Source organism: Tupaia chinensis, unplaced genomic scaffold, assembly GCF_000334495.1.
Source record: "Tupaia chinensis unplaced genomic scaffold, TupChi_1.0 Scaffold000212_1, whole genome shotgun sequence".
Lineage (NCBI taxonomy): Eukaryota > Metazoa > Chordata > Mammalia > Scandentia > Tupaiidae > Tupaia > Tupaia belangeri.
Window position 1 is genome coordinate 3,832,671 of NW_006159687.1, and position 11,031 is coordinate 3,843,701.

Here is an 11,031-nt window from a genome sequence, read left to right on the forward strand (position 1 = left end):
GGGGAGAAGGGTTGGCGGCGGGGCCACCCCCCCCCCCCGGGGGGGGGGGTGATTTCTCACTTTCTGTCTCTCTCTGTCATTCTGGTGAGTGCACGCACCCTAAAGCAAAAAACTTCTCCAAAAAAAAAAAGAAAGAAAGAAAGAAAGAAAGAAAGAAAGCACATGGGGGCCAGCAGTTGGCGTAGTGGTTAAGGTGCAGGACTCCCATGTAGTCAACCATGATTTGAGTCCTGGACCTGGCGACTTGAAACTCAAGCCTGGTGTGTGTGTGTGCCCAAAATTCCAAGAGGAGAAGGGATTGCGGCGTGACCATCCCCCCTAGGGGGTGATTTCTCGCTTTCTGTCTCTATGTCTCTCTCTGTCTGGCAAGCGCACGCGCCCTACAGTGAAAATCTCTCAAAAAAAAAAAAGAGGCAACTTTGCCTGTATGTTAGTGCTATTAATTTTTCACTTGGATAAGGTGGCTCTAGTTCTGTCTACTTTAGAATTGCTGCTCTTGGGTGTCTCGTGCTTGCTGACCCGAATCACGGCAGCCACTGACCAGCAGGCCGCCCTGTGCCTCTGTTCTCGGTGCAGCTCGGGATGCCGCGGTGCAGAAGATCGAGACGATCATCAGGGAGCAGTTTGCCCTGGAGATGAAGAATAAGGAGCACGAGATAGAAGTCATTGACCAGGTATCAGGGTGATACGCTGGGAAACACCAAGGCTGCGGGCGAAAATCCATGAATGTGAATTGGAAAAAGCATCTACTGATAAAAAGTCATGGTTTACTTTTATTTTTTGCTGTTTTTTTAAAATAACTTTTTTGTTCGGGGTAGGAAAAAACCATTTTTATACAAATGAAATTACAGGGAAGTTAAAAAGTTATCTGAAATTCCACCAAAAGGTAATCCCTCTTTGCTGTATGTGCTCAGTGTCTTCCTGACTGCGTCTCGGTGAGTTGCACGCACGCATGCGCACTAACATCGGTACACCCTGCGGTGCTGCCGTTGCTGATCTTTGTAAATCTCTGCCAGTCTGATAGGTAGAACATGTCGTTTTTATTCCCTTTTCTTTGATTTTTAGAAAAAGTTGAGCTCCTGTTTTTTGGGTTATCTGCATTTCTTTTTATCTCCTTTGTAATTCCTGTTTCTTAAAATAATGAATTAACATTTGTTTTTAGCGACTAATCGAAGCAAGAAGGATGATGGATAAACTTCGTGCCTGCATCGTCGCAAACTACTATGCCTCTGCGGGGCTTTTAAAAGTTTCTGAGGTAGGTGTCCCTCGTGTCCGGGCGCCTCCCGGCCCGCGCAGGTGTGTCTGAGGGGAAGTCAGGCCAGTGGGATCCCTGTCTCTGGAACATTCTCTATTGATCTGTAGAATTTGTGACACACAGCCGGCCTTCCTGGGGACACGTACCAGCTTCCCAGCCCCAGTCCTGGGGTCCGGCCTCCGCCTTGTCAGTAGCCTCAGGGACCTTTCTTTCCCGCGTAACTCTTCCCTGGCTAATTTTAGCATTAGCTAGGCTTCCAAGATGCAGAGGTGAGTGCGACCTCATTGCCCCTTCCCTCATCGCTCCCCATTCGGTTCTGGGCTGTGCTGGAGTAAGTTGCAGGTCGGCTGTGTTTTCTCTGGCCTTCTGCTGTAATGAGCAGCACTTTTTAGTTTCAGAACTCAGTAGGCTCTGATTGCTCTCCCGCTTTTATGAACTATCTCATAGATACACAGACGACTGAGTAAGCACTTATTGTGTAGATTCAGCAATTTTAATATGTTGCTTTTTGCTTTATCTGTCTTAATGTTGTCTAAACTATATGAAGGTAAGTGCAGGCATTGTGACACTCTACCCCTAAGTACTTAAGCATGCATTTTCTTTTCTTCTTCTTTTTTTTTTTTGAGAGAGATTTTTGCTTGAAGGCACGTGTGCTCTCCAGAGAGACAGAGAGTGAGAAATCACCCCCGGCTAGGGAGGGTGACCATGTCACTGGGTTCAGGACTCAGAACATGGTGGCCCTGTGGGAGTCCACACCTTCGCCAGCACACTGCTCGCCAGCCCCTTAAGCGTGTGTTTCTGAGGAGCACTCTAATATCTGGTACCCAGTCCACATTCAGATGTCTCCAGTTGTTCCCAATACATTGCTTCTCTTAAGCAAAGTCTTAGGTTTTTCGAATCAGGATCCAGTCGTAGTTGATGAAGTCGTATTTGGTTGTTTCTCTAGTGTGTGATCTGGAATTGTTCTCCCCTTTTTCCCATGACAGTGACTTTGAAGAGACCTGGCTACCTCTCTGTTTTCCTGTAACTTTGTTAGGAACAGATGAGAACTGTTGGGTTGTTGGAAAAGCCGAGACACATTTTTGATAGAAAAATATGTCATGACTTCTCCGATGACCCAAAGGGTGCCTGGTCCTTCTACCCTAATGATCTGTTCAGATTCAGGCGTAGGGGACAGGCCCGAGCTGAAACAGAAGTATTTCCTCTTAGATGTTTTGTTCATCTCAGCATAGCTTTGTTTGTTTTCCTTAGTTTCTTTTTCTTACGTTTCTTTCAAAACGAGAGTTGGTTTCAGGTAATCCTCTCAGACAGTAGGAATGGGTGAAGGGCTGAAGGAGACAAAGTACCCGACTGGTTTAGGCTTCTAGATCCCTTGAAGGTCCAAGGCTCCTGGTGTTGGTGCTCCCCTGACACCGTCTCACAGAAACGAGCATTCCTAGACGGCAGACAGGTGTTTCTTTATAGCAGAACTTTCCATGATTCACCTGAAACTCTATTAATTTTCTAGAGCTGCTGTAACAAAATACCACAAGCTTGGTGGCTTAAAACAATAAGGATTGGGACCAGCAGATGGCGTAGCGGTTACATTGCTGGATTCCCACATTGTTGAAAGGGGTTTGAGTCCTAGACCCAGTGAAACTCAGACCCTTGAAACTCAGACCAGGCACGCGTGTGTGTGTGTGTGTGTGTGTGTGTGCGCGTGCGTGTGCGTGCTCAGGATCCTAAGGGAGAATGGAGGAGAAGGGATGGCAGTGTGGACAACCCCCCTGGGGGGTGATTTCTCACTTTCCCTCTTACTGTGTCTGTCTCTCTGGCAAGTGTACGTGCCCTACTGCAAAAACCTCTAAAAAATGAATGAGGATTTTCCCCCCACAGTTTGGGATGCTGGAAGTTCAGAGTCACGGTGTCAGCATGGTGGTGCTCCCTCCAGAGGTTCTAGGGCGGGATCCTTGCTTCTTCCTGGCTCTGGGGTTGCAAACAGTCTTTGGTGCCCTATGTCTTGGTCCGCGTCAGTCTGTAATTTCTGCCTCCGTCTTCACCTGGATGTTCCCTCTCCACGTGTGGCCTTTGTGTCCACCTGTGCCCACCACCTTCTAGTAAGGGTTCTAGGCCTTGGGTTAGAGCCATTGCAGCCTGATTACACCTGAAAAGACGCTGTTTCTGAACAGAGTCCCGTTCACAGCTTGCAGAGAGACTGGATTGGAGGGGTCACTACTCTACCCAAGACTTGCCCTGATGTCCTGTTTTGTGGCTCACTGTGGGGTCAGCAAGCCGGCTTCTGCATGACGTAGGACTGTGGGTGGCAGCTTCGAAGAACTGGTCGTTTATAAACTGTCTTGCTGTCCTTTTTTGTAGAGAGAGATTTTTGCTACAAGATTTTGTGTGTACTTGCTGGAGAGACAGAGAGGCCAGAAAGCGAGAAATCACTCCCTGGTGGTGGTGGGGGGTGTGGCCACCCCGCTGTCTCTTCTCCGTTCTCCTCATTTACGCACGCACACGTGCCCGGTGTGAGTTTCAAGGCACTGGGTCCGGGACTCGAACCACGGTCGGCCATATGGGAGTTCAGTGATGTAACCATTATGCCATTTTCTGTTCCCCTTTTTTAAATCATTAGCAGTTCTGATTTGTGCTATTTGTTTGATAGGTCTAGAAATGCTTTGATTTTATGGTTTTGTTTTTTATAAGTTGGTATGGTGTGGACTCATGACTGCATTTTCATTCTGCTTTGTTTAAAGTATATTTCTTCCATGAGCAAATAACGGGAGGGGAAGGGACGCCAGCGGGTCCCAGCTCTAGGGAGTGTCACGTTTTATTATGACACCACTGTCTGGCCCCTGTCTTGTTGTGTTCTGGTTAAGACTTATTCAAGGGTGTGGGGCTGGCAGGTGGCGTGGTGGTTGAGGCGCTGAACTCCCACCTGGCCAAGCACGGTTTGAGTCCCAGACCTGGAGCTCTCTTTCCTACTTCCCCTTTCTCTCTCTTGTCTCTCCCTGGTCAAATTAAAGCAAATAATGATGAAAATAAATGAAATAAAATAGTTCTTTTAAAAAAAGGATGTATTCAAGGGAATTTAGGTGTGCTTTTGTCTGTTATGATTGGCCATTTATTTTTAGTTTGCAATAACAACACATTTGTTTTTCTTGTTTGTTTGTTTTTTTGGAGAGGTTTTTGCTATAGGGCACATGTGATCCCCAGGAAGACAGAGACAGACAGAAATCAAAAATTCACCCCCCAGGGAGTATGGCCACGCTGCAATTCCTCTTCCATTTTTCTCTCGGAATCTTGGGCACGTTCGCACATGGCCCCACAGGAGTTTAAGCCACCGGGTGCGGGACTCAAACTGTGGTTGACCACATGGGAGTCCAGTGACAGCCATTATGCCAACTGCTGGTCCCAACCACGTATTTGTTTTTAAGAAGTATTTATTTATTATTATTTTTTAACCTGCTATAGGGTACTTGTATTCACCAGAGAGAGAGAAAAAGTGAGAGAGGGAAAGAATGTGAGAAAGCAAGCCACCAGGTCCGGGACTCAAACCGTGGTCAGCCATGTGGGAGTCTAGCATCTTCACCAGCACACCACCTGCTGTCCCCAACAAAACACGAAGCTCTGCAACAACTGTGAAGTGAGCTGTGTGGTCGACTGTGAAGTACTTGTCTCTTACTCCTTTTTTCTCACTATGACAATTACTACGCTTATTACTGCTTTTTGCTATAGGTCACACACATTTGCCAGAGAAAAAAAAGGGAGGGAGGGAAGGCAAGTGAGAAGTCCCGCCCTGGGGGAACAGCCGCACTGCAGTCCCTTCGTTCTTTTTCTCTGGAATTTTGGTTACGCACATACATGAGCCCCTGTGTCTGGTGTATTTCCCAAGCTGCTGGGTCCGAGTTTCAAACTCGCAGTTGGCCATGTAGGATCCAGTCACCACAACTACCATGGCCCCGGGCTGGCCCACAGTAAATAACACACGTTTATTAGGACATAAAAAAAAAGTTATTAGGACATACTGTATTTAGTATGCAGGTAACTAAGATAGGAAAAATACCCTAGGCTTCTCTACTGGACTGGAGTTACACTTGACACATCATTATTTGTCGTTTTTATGAGAGAGTATGGGAGTAAAAAGAGAGGGGTGATTTTTTTTTGGCAGGGTCTTGCCACTTTGCGAATTTCCTGCCTTAGCTGCCAGGTGAACTGGGACCACAGACACATACCACCGTACCTGATCTGTTCTGGGCAGGGTCGGGCTGGACCCAGGCCTCCTGCGTGGCCTCAGCCACCACCCAGTGATGCCCTACCACGTGTGCCCCTGTGGCTGGGTCAGTGTTCGCATTGTACAGCAGTCGGTATTACATTTCATTCTCGTGAAGGGGCTATGGTATATATACATTTTTTCATTTTTATATTTCTTACAGGGATAATTTATTTAGAGGATTTGATGTGCATTGCAAAGCAATTTAAGATTTAAGTCAGGTCTTCTTTTTTGTATGTTACTATGTTTATCTTATTTCTCATTTACTTTCAGCAGACTCTAGCTTTAGCTTTTAGCAGTAGAAGCTTTACATAAGAATTAATCTCTCTAGTTTCTGCTTTGTCTGTTCATAGCATGTTAAGGAACTTAGCATTCTTTTTATGGGTGTGGGGCGATTTTGAAGGGTTCTATTACATTCACTTATTTATTAAGAAAGATTTTTTTTAAGAATTATTTTAAACTTTATTTCATTTTGACCAGAGAGAGACAGAGCAAGAGAGCAACAGTGAGAGAGCTAGAGACAGAGTGAGAGAGCAACAGTAAGAGAGCTAGAGACAGAGAGAGAGAGCAACAGTGAGAGAACTAGAGACAGAGAGCAACAGTGAGAGAGCTAGAGACAGAGAGAGCAACAGTGAGAGAGCTAGAGACAGAGAACAACAGTGAGAGAACTAGAGACAGAGAGAGAGCAACAGTGAGAGAGTTAGAGACAGAGATAGAGGGCAACAGTGAGAGAGCCAGAGACAGAGCGAGAGAGTGAGAGAGTAAGCTGCCAGGCCTGGGGCTCAAACTGTGGTTGGCCATGTGGGTGTCCAGCATCCTTAACCACCATGCCACCTGCTGGCCCCCCATTTATTTAAAATAATTAGTTATTTAACTTTATTTATTTATTTTAATTTGACTTGAGAGGGACAGAGGGGAGGGGGAGTGAGAGAGAGAAAGAGAGAGCAAGCAAGCCACTAGGTCCAGGACTCATACCATAGTCGACCATGTGGGAGTCCAGCACACCTATCCACCACGCCACCTGCTGGCCTCCCAATTTTGATGGATTTTAAACGTGATCCTATAATAGAATTTTGGGGAGATCAGATTTAGCCTGCTTGGGCTGGCATGTGGTGTGCAGGTAAGCCACTGGATTTCACATGGCCAACTACACAGTTCAAGTTCCAGACCAGGTAGATTGAAAATCCCACTGAGCGCATGTATGTACATACCCAAGATCCTGAGAGGAGACTGGAGGAGTAGCGCTTGCAGTGTGGCCATCTCCCGGGGGGTGATTTTCGCACTTTCTCTCTGTCTCTCTCTCTGGTGAATACATCCTGTATCAAAGCTAAAAAAAAAAAAAGGGACCAGCAGGTGGTGTGGTGGTTAAGGTACTCTACACTCCCACATGGCCTATCACGGTTCGAGTCCTGGACCTGCTGGCTTGCTTTCTCACTTTCTTTCTCTTTTTTCCCCTTTGTCTAGTCAAATCAAAAAATAAGTGAATCAATCAAATCAAATCAAATAAATAAAATTAAGTAATTCTTTAAAATAAACTAAAAAGGGACCAGCAGTTAGTGTAATGGCTGTGTCGCCGGACTCCCATGTAGCTGACCATGATTCAAGTCCCGGACCCGGTGGCTTAAACTCACACCGGGCATGTGTGCATGCATGTCCGAGATCCCGAGAGGAGAATAGAGGAGAAGGGATTGCGGTGTAGCCATCCCACCCAGAGGGTGATTTCTCACTTTCTGTCTCTCTGTCTGTCTGTGTCTGTCTGGCGAGCACACGCGCCCTATAGCAAAACCCTCTCTAAAAAAAAATAAATAAACTAAAAAAAATTTAGCCTACTTTTGGTGCACTTGATTAAAAAATGTTTGCTTTCCTTTTTTTGTTGTAGGGATCAAAGACATGTGATCCGATGGTTTTTAATCATCCTGCTATCAAGAAATTTTTGGAATCGCCATCCAGATCATCATCTCCAGCCAATCAGAGATCGGAAACGCCATCGGCCAATCATTCAGAAAGTGATTCTTTATCGCAGCACAATGACTTCTTACCTGACAAGGATAACAACAGCAACATGGGTATAGAGGAGAGGCTGTCACATAACCTGGAGCAGAGGCCGAGCCGGAACCCTGGCAGGGTATAGTTGGATGAATGGGAGGGGGCAGAGCAGGGACATTTATTAAGTAGACCAGTGTTACCTCGCTTAACTTTAACAGGAACCAGCAGATAGGTTTTTTGAATGTAGAAACTGAGTCTTCATGAAGCTAAAATAATAGTTGCCCACAGGCCCCAAAACGGACACTTACACTTGTCTTTCCCGTTTTAGAACTTGGAGCTCCCGTGCACAGCACACTCCTGGGTGTTTTTCACATACATGCGAACGACACCTGCAGGGCTTGCAGTTCTGTGCCCTCGCCCCAGGTCTTCCGCTCTGTCCCGTTTACTGTCTCAGGAGCGGTAGCTCTTTAACAGCTTCCTCTGTCAGCCTTTATATTCCAAGATGGTTTAATAAACAGCTGGAACGTTTAATAAATAGAACTGAAAATTGTTGATTGCTCTTTGATCCTTCTCATTTATTTGAGCTCCTGTCTTGAGCTACCCTGAAGTACTCGGTGAAATGTTTGGCTGTAGAGTTGTTAGTGGATTAGGGACCGGTTTTTCTCAGCCAGGCATTCTGCGGTAGCAGAAATTTTCAAGTTACTTTCTATGTACTTGGACATTAAGGATTTTTTTTTTTTTTTTTTGAGAGTTTTTTTTGCTATAGGGCGCATGCTCTCACCAGAAAGACAGAGAGACAGAAAGCGAGAAATCACCCCCGGGGGGATGGCCACGCCACAATCCCTTCTCCTCCACTCTCCTCTCAGGATCTTGGGCACGCACACGCAAAACTAAAAAAAATTTAGCCTACTTTTGGTGCACTTGATTAAAAAATGTTTGCTTTCCTTTTTTTGTTGTAGGGATCAAAGACATGTGATCCGATGGTTTTTAATCATCCTGCTATCAAGAAATTTTTGGAATCGCCATCCAGATCATCATCTCCAGCCAATCAGAGATCGGAAACGCCATCGGCCAATCATTCAGAAAGTGATTCTTTATCGCAGCACAATGACTTCTTACCTGACAAGGATAACAACAGCAACATGGGTATAGAGGAGAGGCTGTCACATAACCTGGAGCAGAGGCCGAGCCGGAACCCTGGCAGGGTATAGTTGGATGAATGGGAGGGGGCAGAGCAGGGACATTTATTAAGTAGACCAGTGTTACCTCGCTTAACTTTAACAGGAACCAGCAGATAGGTTTTTTGAATGTAGAAACTGAGTCTTCATGAAGCTAAAATAATAGTTGCCCACAGGCCCCAAAACGGACACTTACACTTGTCTTTCCCGTTTTAGAACTTGGAGCTCCCGTGCACAGCACACTCCTGGGTGTTTTTCACATACATGCGAACGACACCTGCAGGGCTTGCAGTTCTGTGCCCTCGCCCCAGGTCTTCCGCTCTGTCCCGTTTACTGTCTCAGGAGCGGTAGCTCTTTAACAGCTTCCTCTGTCAGCCTTTATATTCCAAGATGGTTTAATAAACAGCTGGAACGTTTAATAAATAGAACTGAAAATTGTTGATTGCTCTTTGATCCTTCTCATTTATTTGAGCTCCTGTCTTGAGCTACCCTGAAGTACTCGGTGAAATGTTTGGCTGTAGAGTTGTTAGTGGATTAGGGACCGGTTTTTCTCAGCCAGGCATTCTGCGGTAGCAGAAATTTTCAAGTTACTTTCTATGTACTTGGACATTAAGGATTTTTTTTTTTTTTTTTTGAGAGTTTTTTTTGCTATAGGGCGCATGCTCTCACCAGAAAGACAGAGAGACAGAAAGCGAGAAATCACCCCCGGGGGGATGGCCACGCCACAATCCCTTCTCCTCCACTCTCCTCTCAGGATCTTGGGCACGCACACGCACGCGCCCAGTGTGAGTTTAAGCCACCAGGTCCAGGACTCGAACCACAGTTCACTACATGGGAGTCCAGCGACATAGTCATTACACTAACTGCTGGTCCCAAAGATTTGATTTATTTTTGATAAAAATACATTTTTAGTTAATTTTCTGATTATGAATTCATGTATTTATTGTTGAGAGTCATAAAATATGGGAAAGTAAAAAATACCTATCTACCTACCTACCTAATTACTTTGGGTATAGGGCAGGTGCACATACAGAGAGGGGAGGGGAGAGAGAGCACCCTTCAGGGAGTGACCATGCAGCAGTCTCTTCTCTGTTCTCTCGCCTTGTGCGTTTTCAGGCTGCTGGGTCCAGGACTTCAGCTGAACATCCAGCCCTGTGGGACCCAGATGACCTAACCACCGTGCCACCCCGCTAGCCCCTATAGCCAAACTTTTGACCGTTCTAATTTTACTTCTCACTGGAAATGTTTGAGTAATACAGAAGGTTGGAAAGAAAATACATCCCATTGACCGTTTCTCTGTCTCCATTTCTACTTCCCATAGGTAACCATTGTAATCATTTTTCCAAAAGCAGATTGATGTAACTGTTAAAGACATACTTGGAATTTCAGTATGCACATCTTTTATATAAATTAATGCAGTACTTCCAGTAAATTAATTTTCCATGTTTTGAGAGGTGCCGCAAAGCCAGAGAATAGTGTAATTGAAAAAGAATTTTTAGGGGCCAGCAGATAGCATGGTGGATGAGGCACTGGACTCCCACATGGCCAACTGTGGTTGGAGTCTTGGACTTGATGGCTTGCTTTCTCACTTTTTTTTTTTTTTTGAGAGGTTTTTGCCATAGGACGCATGCGCGCGCCATACAGACAGAGAGAGACATAGAGACAGAAAGCGAGAAATCACCCCCCCAGGGGGGATGGTCACACCGCAATCCTTTCTCCTCCATTCTCCTCTCAGGATTTCGGGCTCGCACGCACACGCGCCTGGCGTGAGTTCTAAGCCACCGGGTCCGGGACGCGAACCGCGATTGACTATGTGGGAATCCAGCGACATAGCCATTATGCTAACTGCTGGTTCCCGCTTTCTCACTTTCTCTCACTCTCACTCGCTCTCTCTCTCTGGATGTCTCTGGTGAGCACACATGCCCTGTAGCAAAATTAAACATGATGATGATAAATAAAATAAATAAATAAATCTTTGTTTTTTGGGGTTTTTTTGTTGTTGTTTTAAGATATTTTTGTCTTAGGCCATGTGCACTCGCCAGAGAGAAAGAGACCGATACAATGAGAGGGAACATGGGAAGTTACCCCTCGGGGGAATGGCTACGCTATAACCCCTTCTCCATTGCCCTCCCAGGACCATGGGCAGGCACACGTGTGCCCAGCGTGATGTTCAAGCCACCAAGTCCGGGACTCAAACTGTGGTTGGCTATGTGTGAATCCAGCGATGTAACTACTGTGCCATTTGCTGATCCCCAAAGTAAATAATTCTTTAAAAAATTTTTTTAATGGGGACCAGCAGGTGGTGTGGTGGTTAAGGTGCTGGATACTCCCACATTGCCGTCCGTGGGTTGAGTACCAGG

General features: G+C 45.9%; 1 protein-coding gene across 1 annotated transcript in view; it reads left to right on the forward strand.

The window, feature by feature from the left end:
* The window catches only part of YEATS2 (YEATS domain containing 2), a gene marked incomplete in the record, with an annotated part of 121,038 nt that overhangs the window by 22,984 nt on the left and 87,023 nt on the right, over positions 1 to 11,031 (forward strand). The window contains 3 exon segments of the mRNA XM_027771423.1: positions 577 to 674; positions 1,163 to 1,255; positions 7,387 to 7,632. Of these exon segments, the coding sequence (XP_027627224.1) occupies positions 577 to 674; positions 1,163 to 1,255; positions 7,387 to 7,632 (437 nt within the window).